At 44.1% G+C, this 22,983-nt stretch overlaps 2 protein-coding genes across 3 annotated transcripts in view; one reads left to right on the top strand and one right to left on the bottom strand.

The window, feature by feature from the left end:
• The first annotated feature begins 274 nt into the window (after positions 1 to 274).
• On the top strand, positions 275 to 12,802 carry PPIC (peptidylprolyl isomerase C). Of its 2 annotated transcripts, none has more exons than XM_055298973.2 (5): positions 275 to 491; positions 7,920 to 8,033; positions 8,465 to 8,558; positions 10,213 to 10,397; positions 12,169 to 12,802. In XM_055298973.2, the coding sequence occupies exons 1-5, from the start codon at positions 375 to 377 to the stop codon at positions 12,295 to 12,297; spliced, it is 639 nt and encodes a 212-aa protein (XP_055154948.1). In that variant the 5' UTR covers positions 275 to 374; the 3' UTR covers positions 12,298 to 12,802. The 2 variants fall into 2 exon arrangements, with proteins under 2 accessions (XP_055154948.1, XP_055154949.1); XM_055298974.2 differs by lacking the exon at positions 12,169 to 12,802 and adding an exon at positions 11,266 to 11,446 and having other exon boundaries at positions 290 to 491.
• The window catches only part of SNX24 (sorting nexin 24), a 193,258-nt gene continuing 178,293 nt past the window's right edge, over positions 8,019 to 22,983 (bottom strand). The window contains exons 7-8 of the mRNA XM_055298967.2: positions 9,452 to 9,586; positions 8,019 to 8,095 (exon numbers count right to left, since the gene is read on the bottom strand). Coding sequence (XP_055154942.1) covers positions 8,019 to 8,095; positions 9,452 to 9,586 — 212 coding nt within the window. The remainder of the gene's footprint in view (positions 8,096 to 9,451; positions 9,587 to 22,983) is intronic.

Raw genomic sequence — 22,983 nt, 5'->3', positions numbered from 1 at the left:
TCCTGGTCTTCCCGTCCAGGTTTAATCTGCGCCTACGCAGTAAATTCCAGGAGGTGCTCCCAGCCTAGCCCGCTGCGCCCGGCTCCGCGCCTGGGCAACCCGTGCTCCCTCCCGTCCCTGGCGCCCTCCGCACCCGCCTTAGGCGCGGCGACCGGGCCCTGGCTGCGCCCTCTGGGCGCGCTCCTCCGAATCCCAAGTTCGGGTCGCGAGTCTAAACTTGGGAGGAACGCGCCCCGGGTCCCCGCCCTTCCCGGACTGCCCGATCCCCATCCCCCGCAACCGCGAGCGCGCAGGCGCAGCCTGCCGGGAGTCCCGTCAGCGGTCCCGGAGCCTGTGTCGCGCCCGTGCCGGTAGCGCCGCTGCCACCCCTCACCATGGGCTCGGGTCCTCGGCTGCTGCTACCTCTCGTGCTTTGCGTCGGGCTCGGCGCGCTTGTGTCTTCTTCGGGGGCCGAGGGCTTCCGCAAGCGAGGCCCCTCGGTGACGGCCAAGGTGACCGAGAGCGGCGGGCAGCAACTTCCCCTGTTGCGGGCGGGGCCCTGGGGGCGCTTTGGATACTGGGACCTCGGTGTCAGGGCTGGCGAGGGGTAGGCTTCCCGGGCGCAGGGGGACTGGAAGCGGCCGCGGGACTGGGTGGGAGGGGGCTGCTCGCGTGCTGGGAGGCCGGCGTTCCGGGGGAGACCCTAGGGGAGCTGGGCTGAGGCCAGCCTGTCCCCGCCGCAGGCTGCTTGGATTTCTTGTCCCGGGTCAGTAGTCCGAGGTGACCAGCCTGGGGGTAGGAGAGGCTTCCGGAACCGGCGGGCCCGTTCTCAAGGAAAGAGACTGCCCAAGTACTTCCTTCAGCGTGGCCTGGGCTCGGGAGCAGAACTAGAGGACTGCAGGGAGGGGGGCGGGACGCGCACAGGAGAGGCGCTCGGAGCTCAGGGCTTGCAGCCGCCCGCCCTCCGCGTGGTCTCCACGCTGGCCGCAGTGGCTTCGGGCAGGCGTTAAAGCGCCTCGTTCAGGTGAGAGACTACCCTCTGCCTCTTTTGGGGAACCGTCGTCCTCTCCTGAGAAGGGGAGAATGCGCATTCAACTTCGGCGGGCGGGCGGCCCCTGCTGTGGGCTACGCGAGGCCAGGCGAAGGCGGCACCTGCAGACCTGGGGCAGCCTCCACTGCGGGGGACGGGGGCGGGGGGCTGCCAGAAAGTGCGTCTTTAAGGCTTCCTCGTACTTAACTCAGCTTCAGTTCTTTTTTCAGCATATTTAACCAACGGTAGACGATAATGGGAGAATGCAGGGAGAGGGAGGGGATAATTTGGTGCCCATGATCACCACTTCTAGAAAACCCACTGGCAATAGTGTCTTGGAAACTGAAGCTGGAGGGGGCGGGCTGCAGCTGAAAGTGGTCTTCATCAGTCTGGGGTTTGTCAGTGGAAATGATACTAATCAACGAGTAGAATGCTTACATCCTCTACCGCAGACGCCACCTGAGGACGGCGAGGACTAGGGGTGGGGAGGAGGAGGTCCAGCTCAGCATCTGATGTCGCAGAAAGGCCGTGCCACGCTATGGGAGGGGTTGATAAACAGCCTGATGGTTTTGAGAAGCTCTGATCTTACTCCCCGCCTCTTGATCTTGTAGGCATGTCTAACTTTGGGATATGGTTTGTGCAAGGCCACAGAGCTGAACGGGGTCTCTTGGGATAAAGCCATAAACATAAAATTCGCACAATTATGAAATGTTGGAGGAAATAAACTTTAATATACTTTGGGTGCCATTTTAAAATACCTGAAAAATGAGAAAAACCAGCGCAGGGAAGACCGAGGAGGCAAAGGGAACTGCATGTGCATAGGTCCTCAAACAGGAAAGCCCTCCCTGCATTCAGAGGATACGGAGAGGATGGTGTGGCTTCAGCACAGAATGAGAGGTGACTGGAGATGAGGTTGGAGGGGTGAGCAGCAGCGGGATCACACAGGGCCTTAGAGGCTGCAGGTAGGCATGCGGGTATTGAGGCAATTCTTAAAATTTGAAGTGTTATTCTGCAGTCAGAGCCACTGAAGGGTTTTAAGCATAAGAATGGCATGATCTCAATATATACTCTTGAGAAATTTATGTGGTCACTCAGTGGAGAGTGAAATGGGAGGTCATTCAGGGCACCATGCCAGAGTCCAGATGGTGGCTTGGATTAGGGTGGTAATCATTGAAATGGGGAGCAAGGGAAGGACTTGAAATAGATTTTGGAGACATAACTAACAGGAGTTGCTGACGGTTTAGAAAGGGGGTGAGGGAGAGGGAATAGGATTGCCAAATAAAATACAGGATGCCCAGTTAGATGTGAATTTCAGATTAACAATGAATAAATGTTTTTAGTGTAAGTACGTCCCCTGCAATATTTGGGAACAAGTTTCACCTGGGAAACTTCTTAAACCTACTGATGCAGCAACCCACACCAGAGCAAGTTAATCACAATCTATATGGGTGGGGCTCAGCATCCTATCTTTTAGAAGCTTTCGGTGATTCTGATGTGCAGGCAGTGTGGGCTGGGAACCACTGGAAGATGGAGCCAAGAGAGGAGGAAGCTGGTGGCTGCAGAAGCGGGAGGGTTTGAGCATCCTAAACCCTTGTCTGTGACACTGTCACTGAGGGAGAGTTTGCATGTACCCTACTCTCAGAATTGTTACTTAACATGTCTTTTCTTCCCCCTACCAAATTTGTCATTAAGTTTTTCTAAAAGCTAATTGTGTAGGTGCATCTTAAACAGATTCTGCTCTGTTAAATTACTTTTTCATGAACTTCTAAAGACAACTAAATCTATTGGAAAATGACGTTAAAAATAATTTCTCTGAGTGCAGACAAGTACATTAATTGACCATTGTTCTAGCGTATTGTTTTCCCCAGCAGTGTTTTTGTTTACCTCTGATTTCATTTAAAAATAGGAATCTGTAAATAAGAGAGGTGTGAGGTGCTATTCTGCCCACATGGCCCATTAGTGGCGCTAACTTCGTCCACAGATCCTGCTGCTGGGCCAGCCTGGCAGCTTCCTGCCCCAGCCATAGAAGCTCAGGTGGGGGCTCTGGCTCATTGGGCTCCAAATCCACAGAATTATATTTGCTGACCTATATTTTTGAACCAATGCCATGGGACCTGTGCAGGATCCGGCATCGGGAGTGTATGAAATAATGCCACCATCCTGCCAGCTGCACACATATTACAGCTTGCAAGCATATTAGCATGTAGTGGCCAGGAGGCTGTGGCTAGATGGCCTTGGACAAGTTATCTAATGTCCACAGCTCAGTTTCCTCCTCTGTCAAATGGAGATAGAAATCATTCCTACCTGGGAGGGCTTTGCACATTAGATGTGGTAAAGCAGATGTCTTAGTCCATTTATGTTGCTATAAAAGAATACTTGAGGCTGGGCAATTTATGAAGAAAAAAGGTTTATTTAGCTCACGGTTCTGCTGTGAGCTGTAAGATTCAAGACTGGGCATCTGGTGACAGCCTCAGGCTGCTTCCACTCACGGCGGAAGGTGATAGGGAGCAGGCATGTGCAGATCACGTGGAGAGAGAGAGGAAGCTGAAGGGGGTGGTGCCAGTTTCCTTTTAAAACCAGTTCTCATGGGAACTAACAAAGTGAGAATCCACTCACTTCTGAGATGGCACCAAGCCATTCATGAGGGATCTACACCCATGACTCAAACACCTCACATAAGGCCCCACCTCCAACATTGGGATCAAATATCCAAACCATAGCAGCAGGTAAAGCACATAGTCCATAGTCCCTGACTTCAGAAATCATTTGTGTTATTTGTGTTTATCTTCTTAATCCTACTGTGACAGAGCAGACCTGAAAGGAATCATCATTTATTTTACAGAAGAAGAAAGGGAGTTCAGAGTTTAATTAATGTGCTGAAGATTCCATGGCCATTGAGTGGTGGAGCTGCATTTGAGAACAGTTTCTTCCACATCGCAGCTCATGTACTGGGTGTGTTCCCTAGTTACTTTGGAAATGGAATCAGGATTAATTCCACAGGGATTTGGGTCAGGCTGTGTAAGTGCCTCCTCCCTCTTCCTCTACCTCCTCCCATCTCCAATGCCGAGTAATTTTCAAATGACTTTCATGGGCAGCCTTGAGGGAAAAAACAAGTGACTGAGGTGCTCACCCCCAAAGTCTAGCATGGAATCCAATATCACCTTTCCCAGGAAGCCCACACTGATCTCCACAGATAATCACCACCCCTTACCATGACACCTTATCCGTACTTGTCTTATAAAATCTGACTTCTCATTATATTATAGCATTCATATATGTGCTTTCTGTTGGACTGAAGTTCCTTGAGGGTAGGAGCTTTGTAGCCCCACCCCACCTCTGGTCCAGCACTGGGTTTTGTTCCCAGAGGCACTCAGCAACATCAGAGATGAATCCAGTGGTGAGAGGGTTTAGAGTGAGAGCGTTTGCTGGCAGCTGTCTCACCTCCTGTCTAGGAATGTGTGTGCCCAGGTCCTCCCTGAGTATCATTTGACATTGAACCATTTAACATTTCTTGACTGCCTCCTCCTGCTGACCTTTAGCTGGCCACTGGGGAACTAAAAACACTGTTTCTACTCCTTAGGGTTTCCCTGGTTAGACCGGGAGAGCCCTATTAATGATAAACCAGTTTAGCTAGAGGCAGGCTTGAAATTCTGGCTCTCACACTCATAGTAGGGAAACCTTGGTAAATCACTTAACCTCCCTCATTCCCACTTTTCTCATTTGTAATTAGTGATAATTTGTAAATTAGCGATAGTTCCTGTCCCACCTTTCCTGGTGTGGTGAGGATGAATTATGTAAGATGATATGGGTTACCCACACTGAGACCACCACTAAGTCATGTTTGTTTCCTTCCATCTTTCTTCCTGCTCCTCCTCCAGTGTCTGCCCCTTTGTTTAAACACCTCTCCTGGCTGGGCGCTGTGGCTCATGCCTGTAATCCCAGCACTTTGGGAGGCCAAGATGGGAGGATCACTTAAGGTCAGGAGTTGGAGACCAGCCTGGCCAATATGGCGAAACCCCGTCTCTACTAAAAATACAAAAATTAGCCAGGTGTGGTGGTACACACCTGTAATCCCTGCTACTTGGGAGGCTGAGGCACAAGAGTCACTTGAACCTGGGAGGCAGGGGTTGCAGTGAGCCGAGATTGTGCCACTGCACTCCAGCCTGGACGACAGAATGAGATTCTGTCTCAGTAAATAAATAAATGCCTTTTCCATCTCCCTCGTACATTCCTTCTGCCACCACCCCAGTGCAGGCCATTATGACCTTATTCTTGAACTGGTGTAAGAGCCTCCAGATTCTCTTTCTCTCCGTTTGAGTAACATTCCCAGAGCCTCGCTTGACCCTATTCTTTCTCTTCTCTCTGTTGCCTAACGAAACCCATGCTTAGGCCAGCATCTCTCCTCTGCCTTCTGGAACTGGTGGGCAGCTTCTTTCCTGGCACCCCACCCACTCTAACCCCTAGTTGTGGCCAGAAGGGCAGCTTTGCTTCTCTGCACACAGGTCACATTTCCTGCCTAGGTGCATTGGTTCCAGAAACAAGTCTGCCAGGCAAGGCTCACCCCCATCCTTGTCTGGGGAGATGGCTTCCCTCCTCCCAGGCCTGCCTCCCTTCAAGCCTTCCTCCTTAGCCTCACCGTTCCTGCAGGCCTAGGCATACAGTGTTTGGGGGGCATTTGTCACACACTGCCCTGTACTGTGGTTATGGGTTTGCCTATCCTATCTCTTTATTTTAAACTGCCTTAGGACACGGATTCTCTTACACAGTTTGTGCCCTCACATTGCCTTTTACATAACCTTGCATAAATACTTGTTGACAAAATAAGATTTGATTTCATCCTTTCCATTAGAGTTGGCAAAACCTGCTATGTGTTCTTATGCTCACTCATGAAGCTGAAGGATATTTCAATTTGGGGAAAAAAATTATAATAATATGTGTGCCAGGCTGTGTGTAAAAATACGTGATTTTTGCTGAAGAGTTATGTTGGATGACAGGTACTTTTTCTTCATCTGCTCATGCTGCTCTCCCAGATCTTACTCCCTTCTCAAACATTCACAGGCTTTGTTTTCTCTTCTTTATTTTAAAAGTCTGGAAGGCTCTTCTAGTGTCTTATATGATGTTTCTTTAAGGTTTCATCTCTGGCTTCCTGGTGCTGCTTCATTATTGCTGGTTATTGAATTTACACCTCGGCTTGCAAATCCCTTTGGAGAAACTGCTTCTCTAGTAAGCCGGCTCTGCACTGACCAGGCCCATGGGTGTGTGGAAGCACCTTCCTGTCCCAAGCCATGCTGCATTGCACTCCTTTAATACACTGCCCCATCTCAAGGGCAGGGCCTTTCATGCATTCTATAAAGCTCTTCTATATAAATAATAATAAAAGTTTTGCTGCTTTGGCCATGTAAAAATTGTAAAATGCCACATGGAACACTAAATACCACATCACCCTGTGACAGGCGTACTGATGTATTGGCAGAAGCTCTTGTCTTGAACTGAAGCTTGACAGTCTTTACTTAGTGATTTTTCTAAACTGTAAGACATCTCCTTTCTTTGACAACCCTTCTTATATTTTTTAAAGCCATCTCTTGCATGTCGTTTTTACCCATTCAAACGGTAAATTGGTTCATATAATCTAAACGTGCTAATAGAATGCCCTTTGACTCTGTGGCTTTTCAAGCGTTCTATTTCAGAATCGTCTTTTTTTTTGTTTTTTTGTTTTTTTTTTTTGAGGCGGAGTCTCGCTCTGTCGCCCAGGCCGGAGTGCAGTGGCGCAATCTCGGCTCACTGCAAGCTCCGCCTCCCGGGTTCACCCCATTCTCCTGCCTCAGCCTCTCCGAGTAGCTGGGACTACAGGCACCCGCCACCACGCCCGGCTAATTTTTTTGTATTTTTAGTAGAGACAGGGTTTCACCGTGGTCTCAATCTCCTGACCTCGTGATCAGCCCGCCTCAGCCTCCCAAAGTGCTGGGATTACAAGCGTGAGCCACCGCGCCCGGCCTCAGAATCATCTTAACACAGTGATTTGTGAAGCAAAATGCATATAATTTTGTTTCAGATGAGACAGTTAAAAACAAGTCCAAGAGAACTTTTATAGTTTTACCGGCAAAAAGGGGACTCACACTCACTCCTGGCTATGTGTCTTCTTTTTTCTGTTGTAAAATGTTGGGTTAGGAAAAGCAAATTCTACTTGGGTAACTTGGGAACAAGAGGACTGAATTCAGTGTCTGAGTTTACAGGGTGATGGCTTTGTCAGCGTGATGACCCACGCTTAATGTTTGCTGTCCTTTGGAAAGCTGGGGACCTGGTGCTTTACTGTGCTTGGACATGAGTGGCAGGCCTTTTGAAGGACTGCTGTGTTTCATCATTTTTGCCATCTCCTGGATGGCAGACATCTATTGAGAACTCATTGCAAATTTAGGACTGTTTGAAATTACAAAAAAATAAATTTTGATGGTTAGCCTGTTCCCTCACATCATTTTTTTTTGTCCTGCCAAGATTAGAGAGCATTACTTTCTAAGAGAGCAACATTTTCCATTCTACTCTTCATCCATAAAGCCAGGAAATGGGAAGTAGCAGCAGCATTTGTCTGGTGTATGGGAAGAGAAGAATTATTGAAGACTTCATTGGCCAACGCTGACAGAGTTGAGTCAGCCTTTAAACTGAATACCTGGTACCTGGTACAGTGCCTGGCCCATAGGTGGTGCTTAATAAATGTTTCTTGAAAGAATATTTGTGAGTGAAATGCACCCACGCAATACTTTTAAAGTACCTTTAACTGATGTCATGCTCCTTTACAAAATACTTATGGGCAGGGCTTTTGTATGTGGGACAATTCTCAGATTTTAATTGACTTACCTTGTATTCGTGCTTTTCCACCTTATAACCTTCCACTTTGTCTTTCAACTGCATGCAGGTCTTCTTTGATGTGAGGATTGGAGACAAAGATGTTGGCAGAATTGTGATTGGCCTCTTTGGAAAAGTTGTGCCCAAGACGGTAGAAAATTTTGTTGCTCTAGCAACAGGAGAGGTATGTCTCAATTTTATTTCCTTTAAACTGGGTCTTCTTTAAGCCAAATATAAAGATGTCATCTGAGAAAATAAGTATCAAATTAGTATGTCAGATGAACCTTACCAAACTTGACTTTATTTTTCAATAAAATATGTACTATTTGGGCACTCATTGCCCTTAGGCTTCTGGAAATCGGGAGAAAATCATCATCAAGTGAAAATATGGTTTGCTCTCTTTTAACTTATTCACATTAATACTCTACTTCCATAACATATTTATTTTTTGGTCAGTTAATGATAAATTTCTCTCAGTAAACCATAGCTGGGATATAATCAAGTTCTGTAGGCATTTTGTTTAGTTTTCTCAGTTTGTCTTTTCTAGATCAACACTGAGTTTATCTTTCAGTATGGCCTCTGTTACTTGTTATTCAACTGAAATAATCTCTTTAGAAAGGATATGGATATAAAGGAAGCAGGTTTCATCGTGTCATCAAGGATTTCATGATTCAAGGAGGTGACATCACCGCTGGAGATGGCACTGGGGGTAACGTCTTTGCATTTTTCCTTTCCCATTTACCAAACCGAAACCTAAGATTAAGCCAGTATATGAACCCAGTCTGTTGAAATCCAGAGCTAAGGAACACAGTTGTAAAGACGACTCTCCCTCTTTAAGAAGGATGGAGTTTTGGGGACTCATCTAGCAGCATCTCGACAGGTATGAGGGAGGCATCCTCATTTTAAGCAGGATTGTTTTGGTGTTTGTCTTTCCATAAGTAAATTTAAATTCTTTGGAGTTACATATACGGTGTATGTTCAAGAAAACTTGACTTTGGATAGACAATGTTTTGGGCAATTTAAATATAGCCTAGACCTTTCTGTAGGAGCGCTCTCCTACAAGGCCACTTCAAGTGTCACTGACCAACCAGTTATAAATTGCTTGGCTTTGATATCCACTTCTGGGCTTTTTTTTTTCTTTTGAGACACAGTCTTACTCTGTCACCCAGGCTGGAGTGCAATGGCATGATCTTGGCTCACTACAACCTCTGCCTCCCAGGTTCAAGCTATTCTCCAGCCTCAGCCTCCCAAGTAACTGGGATTGAAGGCGCCCGCCACCATGCCCGGCTGATTTATTGTATTTTTAGTAGACAGGGGGTTTCACCGTGTTAGCCAGGATGGTCTCAATCTCCTGACCTTGTGATCCGCCTGCCTCAGCCTCCCAAAGTGCTGGGATTATAGGCGTGAGCCACTGCACCCAGCCTACTTCTGGGTTTTCTAACTGAATCAGAATTTTGAAGTTGGCAACGATAGATAAGGGGCCCTACAGAAGGGGAGGTGGGCCTGGCAGACCCTTGAGGTATTGGAGGATGGTCAGATCCTTCTCATGGTCTGTGGAGAAAGGTCTTCCACTCTGCCTGCCGCTTTGCTAGAACTCCAGACCTCCTGCCTTGCTTTGGTTCTCCTGTTCAAGGTTGACCACTGGGTGCTCCCGATTGCCATCATCCTCTGTGTCCTGATGGGTCCTGAAGTTGCTGTGACCAACAACTTCCAGATCAGCTGCTATTGTTCTTCGTGCTGAGGCAAGAAAAAGTACCAGCTTTAGAATCAGAAAGTCAGATGTTCAAATTCTGCTCTGCTATTTTCAAGTTTTGTAACCTCTGTTTCCCATTGTAAAATAGGACAGAGAATACCTACTCTTCAGGGTTGTTATAATTCGCTGTGGGTGTATATTGAATGCTTGCTGCATCCTGGTTGGGTGCTGAGTAACACCCAATCCTGGATAAGTCACAGGACTGTCCTGAGCTTTGAGCCTCAGGAAACAGGTACACAGCCACTAGGATGTCTCACACACCTTTTCATCTGGCTTTAGGATGTTTTCCTGCCCTTCAGTTCTTTCTCACTTCAGAGCGAAATCATGGACCTGCTTGATCAAGGTTTGGCCCTTGGTATGAGGCCAGAGAGTATCCCACTATCCTGCGCCATATTTAAGGCTTTCTTTGTTCATTTTAGGCCCTAGTGCCCTGTTTGGTTAAGGAGTTAATTTTATTCCCTCCTTCACTTCTCCTTATGTTTGAACATGTCTTCCCCATCCCTACCTCCTATAGGGTTCTAGTAACTGACTCCTCTAAGGCCTTATGTTTCCCTTTGAAGAGTTGACTTTTGGAAGACATCTGTTGACTCTCTTCCTTGTTTTGTCTCAGGTGTGAGCATCTATGGTGAGACATTTCCAGATGAGAACTTCAGGCTGAAGCACTATGGCATTGGGTGGGTCAGCATGGCCAACGCTGGGCCTGACACCAATGGCTCTCAGTTCTTTATTACCTTGACGAAGCCCACCTGGTTGGACGGCAAACATGTGGTATTTGGAAAAGTCATTGATGGGATGGTAAATTGATACATTTTTTTCCTTTCAAAGCTTTACATTTTTATTGAGAGTACTTTCAGTGATTTATTTTAATCTTAAAATATGCTTGTTAGAGATCCATTATGTAGCTGACTGGCCTCTTCAAAGGTGAATAAATTATATATGGTATGGCATTTTAATTCTTAGGGTCATTGGTGCAGCAGCTAGGGACTTACAAGGAGAAATTAAGGACTTAAGTTGATTTATTTTACTACTTGATATAAATGTAAAGCCCTTTTAAATGGAACCAATATATACCAGGACCCCATATATACACACAATGGAATATTATTCAGTCTCCAAAAGGAAAGACATTCTGAGGACATTATGCTAAGTTAAACAAACCAGTCATAGGAAGACAAATACTATACGACTTCATTTATATAAAATATCTAAAGCGGTCACATTGATAGAAACAGAAAGTAGAATGGTAGTTGCCAGGGGCTGGAGATGGGGTAAATGGGATGTTGTATTTAATAGGTATAGGGTTTCAGTTTTGCAAGATGAAAAATTCTGGCTATTGGTTGCACAACAATGTAAATATACTCAACACCACTGCACTGTGCACTTACAAATGAGTAAGATGGCACATTTTATGTTAGGTGTTTCTTATCAGAATTAAAAATAAAATAGTTAAAAACAAAGCAAAACAAACCACCCCAGAATCCCATCTGGTTCAGCTCAGACACCTAGGTCACATTCACAGAGACAAGCAACCAAAAATTATTGAAGAGAATTTGAATCTATACTGTTGGGTCTCAAAGAATGTCAAAGCAGTCCAATTCACAACCCATAGGAACACTTCTTGAAATCCTCATTCCGTTTCTTTCTCAATATTTCTGCCTTACAGGCGCCTGAATTAGCTCTCTCAGCTCCTAAACTGGTTACTGTAAAGTCTGCCCATCCCAGGCCTGGATTATCCTTGTCTCCCTTGCCCTCTTCCATGTTTCATTTTGTTTCCATGTGACTTATTCTGCCTCCCTCATCCAAATGTAAATAAACCAATCTTGCTCGCTGCAGTTCCTTCACAACTACCTGTTTTTCTGATTCTATCTAACACAAGTTTGGGAACTGAGCTAGTAGCCTCAGTGCTGTCTGGGAAACCCACCAAAAACTTACTTTCTTGTTCCTTGCCCAGTCCTAACCTCCTTCAGTGTGAAATACCGTACTGTTGGGCTTGTGAAGCCTTCTAGGGTAGAGAAAGGTGCCTTCACAGCACTGTGGGGGGCTGGGGTTACATTAGTATTGGGCTCAACTTATAGGTTAATGGCTTGGGTCACCTTTAAAATGGACAAACCTAGAACGAGGTCCATTTCTGAATCTGCTTTCTGGTCCATACATGTGAAGACCTATTATAGGATGGAGCTGAAAATGACTCACACTTCATGTTAACTGTTAATGCTGGCTTATACCAGGTGAATGGAAATGCCTTTTACTAGAGTTGGGTGTTTACAAAAATATCTACTTTTTTAGAATATAAAATGCTTATTTAAAAAGAAGTGAGGAAATATACCAGTGTGGTCTCTGAATAAGAAGGTCATGGGTGAATTTTATTACTTGATGTATATATTTTCTAAATATTCTAAGTTTTCCACAGTTAGCTTGCATGGTCTTAGTAGTCATAAAAAAACAAACAAACCAACCAACCTTATTTCCTTCCCACTTGGGCTTCTGGAGTTGGCTTTGGTTCAACCTTTGGATTGCTATAACTGCTGGTCAGAATTAAACCACATGTCTACTCTTCTCTCACCAGACAGTGGTGCACTCCATAGAACTCCAAGCAACTGATGGGCATGACCGTCCACTCACCAACTGCTCGATTGTCAATAGTGGCAAGATAGACGTGAAAACGCCTTTTGTGGTTGAGGTCGCTGACTGGTGACACAACTGGCAGAAAACAAGGATATGCTTTGGCAGGGGTGTGTGTGTGTGTGTGTGTGTGTATTCGTGGTGTGTTGTCTTTCAATTATTTGCTTTTTTTTTTTTTTTACTTTCTGTTTTCTATCCCAGATCACAGGAAAATTATAAAAATCAAACCATAACCCTTTAGTTTGCTTGAACTTTAGTAAACCACCTGCTTAGGGACTTTGAACTTAAATATATCCCCTTCCTCAAGTGGTGCTATTTTTAAACTAAGAAAAACTTTGAATTGGCTATTTTTTTAATGCAATAATTTTTTTTCTGAATTCATTATGATCCTCATATTGGGTAATGCTGAACATTTATCTGAAACAGATGAGGATATTAAGTTTATTATTTTGTATCCAAACAGAAATTCAGATAAAGGGAAATTTGACTAGTGTAATCTGAGATATGTCATAGGGATTTCTTTCTGACAAAAATGTGCTTTGCTGTTCTTTATATTAAATACTTTTTACATAGATCAATTCTTTTTGCAAGACTTTTAAAAAATGTAAAGTTCTTTAAAAAATATACAAAAATACACACACTCTAGCATTAACAGTGAACAGATTAGAAAGATTTTATAAATCAAACTACAAACATAATTAGATAACTCAGAAATTATGCCCATCCACATCTCATATACTTAAGGTGATTATTATTGTTATTCAATGTAACATTTTTAGAAAGTTATCTTTAGCCCAGTTGCAATAGGAATATTTTTTGTTACTTACATAAGGGGATTAAGACTCAGGCTATAAGGCCTGGGTATGGTGGCTCATGCCTATAATCCCAGCACTTTGGGAGGCTGAGACAGGAGAATTGCTCGAGCCCAGGAGTTTGAGACCAGCCTGGGCAACATAGTGAGACCCTGTCTCTACAAAAACTAAAATTAGCTGGTCATGCTGGTGCACATCTGTAGTTCCAGTTACTCAGGAGGCTGAGGTGGGAGGATCGCTTGAGTTCAGGAGGTTAAGGCTGTGGTGAACTGTGATTGCCCCAGGCAACAGAGTGAGACCCTGTCTCAAACAACAACAACAACAACAACAACAAAACCCACTCAGGCTATATTTAAACTAGATGAGGCCAGGTGTGGTGTCACATGTCTGTAGTCCCGGCTACTGAAGAGGCTGAGGTGGGATGACTGCTTAAGCCTAGGAATTCAGGACTATAGTGAGCTATACTGATTGGGTATCTATACTGTTTGGCATCAATATGGTGGCCACTTGGGAGCGTGGGACCACCAGGTTGCCTAAGGAGGGGTGAACTGGCCCAGGTTGGAAACAGAGTGGGTCAAAACTTCTGTGCTGGTCAGTAGTGGGATCATGCCCGTGAATTGCCACTGCACTCCAGCCTGGGCAACATAGCAAGACCCTGTCTTTAAAAGAAAATAACTAATGGGAAAGTGAAATTCTACTGGGGCCTTGTTATAACATACCGGGCTATAATAGAGTGTGCTTGATCTCTGTTCAGATGGGAAGCGTTGTCTGTTAGAAAACAGCGCCATTGCTTCTCCTCCAGGACTCAAGCAGTGAGGATCCATCTCGAGTTGTATTCTAAGAAAACTGCCTCAATGAGAGATGAATTGAGTATTCCTACTGCTGATTCGCAAATTGCTGCAACACTCTTGGAGAGCAATTTGTTAATTTTTTTCCAACAAATATTTTTTGAGGGTCTTTGATATGCCAGGTACCAGTTTGACTTTTGGGGATACAAAAATGGACAGAAAAGGGCCTCAGGGGGCTTACAGTCTAGTGGGGGAAGACAGAGAACAAACAAGGAAACAAAAAGGGTGGTGAGTGCTGTGAAAAAAAAATATGCCCATGTCTGCTGGAGAGGCTGAGTGAGAGAGAAGCATCGTCAGAGTGGAAGGCCTCTTGGGCCCCTCTTGGTTCTCTTGGGCCTCTGGAGGGATGGCATTTGTGCTAAGGCCTGAAGGAAGGGTAGGAAGCAGCAAGAAGGGCCTTCCAGGAGGAAGGAAGAGAAAATATGAAGTTCCCAAGATAAGGATAAGTGAATTCCAGGGCAGAAGAGAACGCCAGTGTGTTAGGGCCTGGTGCAAAAAGGGGAGCGGGATAGGGGCATGGTCAGAGGTAAGGCTGAGACTGGACCAGTTTGGGCCTGGGTGCCAGGGTGAGTCTTTGGTCATGGTACATGGAAAAGTTATATGTTTGAAGTTGGGGAGAGGCATTCTGTGTCTAAGAATTATTATTTTATCTGCTATAAGGAGAATTTTTATAGGGGGGGCTAAAAGTGGAAGCAGTCCTTATCAGGAAACCCAAACATTTATAACCTTGGAATTTCTCACTCCTGGGATTGGCTTTAGAAGGTGATCCAAAATTGTAAGGGACATCAGTGTTTCGGTCAGCCCAGCATTTAGTCCGCTTGCTCGGGTGATGGATGCCCAATTTCTTATTTTTCTTTTGAGAAATCACATCCTTCCCTCACCCATCTCTAGTCCTTAGGGTGGGCTGACCCTACAGATGGGTACACACCTGGCCTGGCAGACGTGTTCATTAACTCACTTGATAAATATTATCAATATTATAGGGTGGGATAGAGCTGTAAACAAATGGTGTCACCCCTTGTGGTTCCTGTGAAGGTGACAAATTATACTACATGAATATATAACACAACATCAGGGAGCAATAAGTCAGTGAAGTCAGGGAAAGCGAATAGACAGTGAAGGGGTGGTCAGCGGGGACTGAAGGAAGTGAGGGAGCACCAAGCCATGGGGACAGTGGGGGAACTGTGTGGAGGCAGAGGGGACAAGAACAGTGGTCATCAGTGATGGGCAGGCTGGGTGGGTTCAGGAAACAGCAAAGGGGCCAGATGAACAGAGCAGGGGAGGTGGGAGAGGGAGCAGGGCTGTCCTGTTGGCCATCCAGAACATTCCCTTGCCCTGGCTCCAGTGACTGGCTCAGGCCTAGATGCTGGACCTCAGTCATGTGAATGAGCCATCATTGGACTTCCAGAGTGATTGGGAAAGAGCTGCCATCTTTCTGAAAGAGAATATAAAGGAACAGGCCTAAGAGCGAAGCCAGCACAGAAGGAAGTGGCCCAGAAGACAGAAAGGTTCCGAAAACATCATTTAGCTGCTGTGTCCAGCTGTGCCCGAAGCTAATCCACACTCAGCTTTTTGCTACGTAAACTAATACATTTTCTTTTTTCTCAAGCCAAAGCAAACTCATTTCCTTTGACTTGCAACCTAAAAGTCTTTACCAAATATAGCAATATTGAAAATTTTTTATGTGTAAAGATGTGAATTGCAGAATATTTATGATAGCAAAATACTGGGAGCAACTTCAATGTCCCAAAATGGTTATAAAGCACACATCCCATAATAGAATAGTATGCATTCATTAAGACTGATGTTAGAGAACTCAGAGTAACATGAGAAAATGATTGTTTTAAAGAAAAAGCAGAAGTTCTGTATGCAGCATAATCTCAATTATGTAAACACATTCTCATAAAGCAAATACAACAAAATGCAAATTCACATAAGTAAATGCAAATGGTGGGATTTTTTAACTATAGTTTTACTTTTTTCAGTTTTTAATTTTTCTCTAGGGTGCATTTCTTTTTAATAATTAGAAAAAGAAAACAATTCTAATTTTAAATAAAGATAACATGGAGGAAAAATCGGAAACAAATGACCTCTTGTACATGCAAAAGTGCTTTACATCGCAATGTCCAAGAGCACATAGACACCACTCTCCCCCATGCAGAAGGACATGCGCTTTACGCCATACATGCCGTCTAGTTTTTTCACTACTGTGAGCATACCTGACTTCTCTCTAGTAACAAGGCAAAAAGTGCTTCATTTTGGAAGTGCTGAAATTCTGAACCCACTAGTGCACCAGTGGTAAATTATCATGTTATCTGTTATGCCAGATGACCAAGAGCTAAGGACATCCCCCCAGTTTATTTCTTGTACACCAAGGGTCAGGCCTCATACAGAAAACATGAGCAAACTGATGACTATGAAAATAGGAACTGTTACTTTTTATAGTCTAATGTTTTCTGCAAAAGCTTTTGAAATAAATTGTTCACTGTTTTGCAGATCACGTTACTAGAAGGACACATTTATAGTTGTGGGCAGATGTGGAATCAGAGGGAAATTTACACTGGACACCACCACCAAGCCCAAATTATTATAATTTAGTCTTGAATCACTTTAACCAACACTTTAAAATATTTTGGTATTCTTAGCCATAATTCATTTTGTTCTCTTACAAGTGCTCTTCAGCAATTTTCTGGATCATCAAATAAGAGTTCAGTAAAATTTACTTTTGGGTCAATTAGTTGGAATGACACTTTTGGAATTATCAATTACTTTATTTCTGATGAATTTTGAACAGGACTCACCAACCTCATTTCTCAGTTCAGCCGTTTTGAGTTACATAAAGACAAAAACATGGCAAGGATTTTACAGCAGGAAAATGATTTGTTTTTGTTTTTCAACATTCCTATAATCCAGAGAGCTGAAGAAATCTTTGATCTAGAAAGCTTGGAAATTCAAAGCCCCCTCAAGGCACTTTTTTTTTTTTCAAATTAAGGAAGAATTAAAAACAGTATTTGTAATGGAAAATTTTGGTGCCATTAAGTACATAACAGCTTTTACTTAAGTCTGTAATTCATCTTGTGGATTTAAGATTTTGGCCAAGAGTAAATTTTAGGTGTGACATAAGTTCCTCCAAGGTTTGCTAGTGTTACTGACATTCTAGAGTGGTGGAAAAACAACTGGCATTAATGCAGAATTGCAGTGACTAGTCCCAGGAATCAAGTCAGAAAAAAAGACCATCTGACAAATAGTAAGAGTTAATACAAAATGAATTTTAAAATCCCACCCTAGGCCGGGCGCGGTGGCTCATGCCTGTAATCCCAGCACTTTGGGAGGCCAAGGCGGGCGGATCACAAGGTCAGGAGTTCGAGACCACCCTGGCCAATATGGTGAAACCACATTGCTACTAAAAATACAAAAATTAGCAGGGCGTGGTGGCAGGCACCTGTAGTCCCAGCTACTCGAGAGGCTGAGGCAGGAGAATTGCTTGAACCCAGGAGGCAGAGGTTGCAGTGAGCCGAGATCCCACCATTGCACTCCAGCCTGGGCAACAGAGTGAGACTCCGTCTCAAAGAAAAAAAAAAATTCCCACCCTAGTTAGATTAGGATGCAGAGGACCCACAGATTTGGAGGACCCAACTTACCAAAACCCCTTCTATTACCCACTTTTAAAGTTTTACTAGCAGTCAGGTACGTTTCCACCCCCATTAACTTTTCAGAGCATGTGAGGACTTTCTTCCTGGAGCACGGTGGGCCTTCAAAGCGCTGTTAAAACTACAGTCGCCATCTGTCCGAGGTGGTGACATTATGTCCTGTTATAGATATCCTGGATCTATTTCCAGGATCCAGATATCTCTATTTGAAAATGACCCTTTTTCTTCCCTGGTCTTAAAAGACAAGCCTGCTTCCAGTGCCTCTGCTGGACACCAGGAGCTGCACTCTGACAAAATGTCCAGGGTAAAGGAGGAAGAACTGGTCAGCCTAGGGCACAGAAACTCCAGACTTGATTTAACCGTGTCTGCTTGAAGCACAGCCTCTCTTACAAAGACTTCAGAACTCCTGAATTGGCTCCAAGCCTTGTGCGAGGTGCTCTCTGCTTGCCACTGGCCATCCCTGGGTACTCAATGTGGGGCTCTTTTGGGAAGCCATCTCCAGATGCTTCCTCACTCTGAGCTGTATCTGCTTATGGCCCTGGTGTCTCCCATCTCCTCCCTGGACTGGAAGCTCCTCTAGGGCAAGGATTAGATCACATTCCTAATCTACCCCCAGACAGAGTATTTCACACCTAATTAATGTTCAGTAAGTATGTTCAGAATAAATGTGTATTAGTCCCTTTTCATGCTGTGATAAAGACATACCCAAGACTGGGCAATTTACAAAAGAAAGAGGTTTAATGGACTCACAGTTCCATGAGGCTGGGGAGACCTCACAATCATCGTGGAAGGTGAAAGGCATGTCTCATATGAAGGCAGACAAGGGAGGAGAGCTGGTGCAGGGAAACTCTCCCCTACAAAATCATCAGATCTCCTGAGACTCATTCATCACCATGAGAACAGCATGGGAAAGACCCACCCCCCACAATTCAACCACCTCCAACCAGGTCCCTCCCACAACAGGAGGGAACTGTGAGAGCCACAAGTCAAGATGAGATTTGGGTGGGGACACAGCCAAACCCTATCAAAATGGCCAAAAAGAATATGCTCAAATTTAGACTATTTTTCAAAAGACCTATCTTAAAGAATAAAAAAAAAAACTTTTTATTTTCTGAATTGAGGTTTGAAGGGCATGACAGTAGACTGGCAAAAATGAGGTGAGTGGCAGATGGCCCAGGGGAGGTGCGCATGAGCGGAGCAGGTGAGATTTGACCTAAGAGGTGAGAAGGAACCACCCTCCCTAGAGTCTTAAGTACTGTGAAGCATGGCATCCACTCTGCAAACCATTAAATTCAAATCCCCATTTGTTGGATGATTTATGTGGCCCTCCTGGGGCCCCATGAGGCAATTATACACAATCATACCGTTCACCACTTGTGAATTCGGTAGCAATATGATGTATTGACTGAGGACAAAGTCACTGGTTTGATCTCTGTGCTCTGCTTTGTTCCTGACCAGAGTAAACTGGGGAAAAAGTTGGAAATGGTTCTGCAAAAATTTGTCACCATGGTGGGAAAAAACCTAGGCTCATTTCCTTTTGCTGATGGGTCTGTGTTGCATCTAGTTTTACTTTCAAACAGCTGCAGACATCCTGGAAATGGGAAGTAGAAGTGTCTGAACTATAGAGGAGGGAACAAGGCCCAGGAAAGGATTTCTCCAGCCACCTGGAGCTCCCTGAGCTTCCTAAAGACAGGAGTCCCACCCTTCCAACCTCCATCCATGAATAGCACCAACATCCACCCAGTTGTTCAAGCCAGAAACCCATCCTTCACTTCTTTCTCCCTTTCCTTTAACTTCCACATCCAAATCCATCAGCAAGTTCACTGGTAGTGCTGCAATACATCCTGAGTCTCTGTATCTCATCCTCTCCACTGCTGCCATCCTACACCAGGTCACTTCTCATCTACTTGAGTGGCGTCCTAAGTCTCTGTGCTTCAAATCCTGAGCCTGTCCAGTCCACTCTTCACAAGCAACTGCAGTAGTCTTTTAAAAATAAGTCAGATAAAGTGTGAGCCATTATATACATTACCCTAAATTGCATAGTTTGCCCACCTCACTAGCCGTAGCCCCTCATTATCCTCCAGGCTCACTGGCTTTCCTTAAGGACCTTGACTGAAGCTCTCTTCTGATTTGGGGCTTTGTAACTTGCTGATGTCCCTGCAACACCCTTCCCTTTCCCTGTTGCTTTTCCTGGCTAATTACTCCAATATTCTTTAGGTCTCAACTTCAATGTCACTATCTCAGAGAAGGGCCCTTGCCTGCCCAAATCTAGGTATCTTACCTATGTACAAGTAAACCTTCTTATTTTCTTTCATCAACACTTAACACATACTTTATAATTACAATTGTTCAAGTATTTATCCAGCCAATATCACATTATTCTGTAAGTTTCACAAGGGCAAGGATTCTAGTTTACCAAGGTCGAATTTGGAAAGATACCAAGGTTTTAGAAAAACACCATGTTGCCTGCTGTGAAGAAAAGTTACTATAACTAGGTATAAAAGTTCATGTAAAATATGACAATTTCTAAGTGAATGGTGTATTTTTTATTACATTTAAAATACCTTACTTATTTTGTCCAGTCATCCTGGTATTTGCTTGACTTGCTGAGCACTGGACTGCTGCCTTAAAGGGTGGCTCATGCCTGAAACCCCCACTACAAAGTCACCAGCTTCTTGTAGTAGCCATGCTGGCATTCTGTTTGATTTTGTGCCCACTCCTTCTGGAAGTATTGAGGTGTTTTTTTTCTTTTTTAATTAAAAAGAAATTGAACATTTTAAAATGCACAACATGAAAATAATATGAAGTGCCCTAGGACTGTGGTTCTCAAAATTTATGGTGCATCAGAATCACCCGGAGGGCTGGTCAGATCTCCAGACTGCCTGATTCAGCAAGTCTGGGGTAGGGCCTGAAAACTTGTACAAAGTTCTTGGGTGATGCTGATGCTACGGGTTTAGAGTCCACACTTTGAAAACCACTACCCTGGGGTGTCACAAAGCTATGGTTTGTAAACACTGAATTAGCTTAGGTATTTGTAAAAAGAATAGACATTTAAGAGATCATCCAAATACGTAGTTACAAAATCCATTAACCACTCTTTGTCAGACTGGTGAGCAAACTATACACAGTCACTGTTTTCAGAACAAGGAGGATGTAACAGATCACAATTGGAATCTGGGAAGATGTTAGCCAATCTTGATTTCAAGGTCATTTACTCAAAGCACAGTTCTGAAACCCCTGCTATGGAATATGCAGCCAGCACTGAACTGGGGGCCAGAACATAGGCTGCCATCCACCCACCCATTCCACAGTCGTTCTTAACATTGACTCTGGGCCTCGCACTGGAGAAACTGTTCAAAAGTCAGACGCTACCCCTGCTCTGATGGAGTTCACATTCTTTGAAGGAGAAAGGGATTAACAAGCTCACAAATAAACAGGATAAGTTCAGATGGTGATAGCAGCTCTGAAGGAAGCAACAATAGAATAATGGTATGGAGTGGGGCCTAGGGTGCTACTTTAGATGGGGTGACTGAAGAAGAACTCTTTGAAAAGGTGATATTTAAGCTGATACCTAATGGGTGAGAAGGAGTCAGCCTTTGAAGAGGGATGAAAAGGGTTTCAGGCAGAGACTGGCAAGTCCAAAGGTCTTGTGGAGAGACCAAGGTTGACATGTTCTAGGAACTGAAAGGCCATTGTTGCCAGTGAGCACCTGCAGGAAGAATATAGAAAGAACTTGGAGAGGGCAGCAGAAATTTAAATGTTTTTCTTAGTGGGAATGGAATCTACTAGAGAACTTTGAGCAAGAGAGTGATGTGATCTGATCAACATTTTAAGAAGATCACCCTGGTTTTTGTGTCGAGAATGGACTGCAGTAAAAATGAAATCAAAGAGCCCTGGGAGGAGGCTGCTATTAGCACGGAGCTTGGTTTAATCAAGTGAGATGGGAAAGCACTTTGCAATTTATAACATTGTAGAAATATTAGCAGCTATTGCAATACTAGTTCTGATTTAAGCATTCATGTCTGGTTCAGAATTGCACATAGGCCGCACAACTATAATCCCAGCACTTTGGGAGGCTGAGATGGGAGGATTGCTTGAGCCCAGGAGTTCACGACTAGCCTGGGCAACATGGCGAAACCCTGCTTCTACAGAAAATACAAAAAAAAAAAAAAAAAAAAATCAGCTGGGCATAGTGGCATGTGCCTGTAGTCTCAGCTACTTGGCATGCTGAGGTGGGATGATTGCTTGTTTCCAGGAGGTGGAGACTGCAGTGAGCCGAGATCATGCCAATGTACTCCAGCCTGGGCAACAGCAGGAGACCCCGTCTCCAAAAAAGCACATAAATACAATTCTATTGTGAGGCTGATTAGGGAGTGGATTCGCCCAAGCTTTGTAGATGAAAGATTCAAATCCAGATCTTTTATTAACTGGTATCCTTGGTCAAGATATTTCACTTCTCTAAGCTTCCTTTTCATCACTTTAAATTGGAATAAGAATACACACATCTTTCAAGATGTTGTGAAGCTTCAATGAGATGGTCCATTAACATGATTTAGCCCAGTGCCTCTTGGCCCCTAAATTAGTATTCATTCATATTAGCTACATTTTTATTAATGTCTCTGGTCTTCAATTTCTTCTTCAATAAAATGGGGCACTAAAAACTACTCTGTAAAGAACTCAACGTGATAAAATATCCAAAACCCTAGTCCAACAACACGACATCCAGTAGAAACGCAGTACATAGGAGTACACAGGAGTATCTAAATGACATACAATATTGTAGCTAGGGACACCAATGTCCTAGCTGTCACTGTAACTACTGTTAAGTGTAATGAAGACAGAAAATGGTTCACATTTTATAGGCCAGATTTACAATCACATTCTTAGGACACAAATTTTTTTTCTAGTAAATTAAGTGTATTCCAATGACTTAACATAGATAATATGCCCTCCTTCCCGTCACATAAAAATAGATGCCCCTTCGCCCTCATCAGAATCCAGTCTGTCACTATGTATGTGCACAGACAGAAAACATAAACATTGCAGACATTTTGGTTTTGAGTTAGTGCCTGCTACTTCTCTGGGTTTCTGCTGCTGAATTCAAAATCTGTATTTATCATCAAGAATAAAAACCAAAACAAAGCCAAAATGAAAATAATTACTTGCAAGGAGTAGAGATACTAGAAGAAGACAGCCTTAATCACTGAACTTTATGTCCAATTCATTAAGATGGAAAAACCCTTCCTAGTAAATGGCCAACAATTCCAGAAAGCAAGGATTACATCTGTATTCTTTAAGTAATTAACATAGTGCCTTAATCCAGTGGGGGGACCCAAATGCATTTCACTGAACAAACAAGTGAATGAATGAATATACAACTTCCCAATTATGTATAGGGCATCTACTGAGACCAGTACCCAAACTTGTCCTTCCTGCTTCTTCAGTCTCT

This window comes from Symphalangus syndactylus, chromosome 11, assembly GCF_028878055.3.
Source record: "Symphalangus syndactylus isolate Jambi chromosome 11, NHGRI_mSymSyn1-v2.1_pri, whole genome shotgun sequence".
Classification (NCBI taxonomy): Eukaryota; Metazoa; Chordata; class Mammalia; order Primates; family Hylobatidae; genus Symphalangus; species Symphalangus syndactylus.
Note: the sequence above shows the minus strand (reverse complement) of the source record. Positions and strands in the feature narration are given on the sequence as shown.

Coding starts and splice junctions, on each gene's coding strand:
- PPIC (XM_055298973.2), top strand. CDS start 375: ATGGGCTCGGGTCCTCGGCTGCTGCTACCTCTCGTGCTTTGCGTCGGG. Junction 8,559..10,212: donor CGCTGGAGATGGCACTGGGG/GTAACGTCTTTG, acceptor GTTTTGTCTCAG/GTGTGAGCATCTATGGTGAG. Junction 10,398..12,168: donor GAAAAGTCATTGATGGGATG/GTAAATTGATAC, acceptor TTCTCTCACCAG/ACAGTGGTGCACTCCATAGA.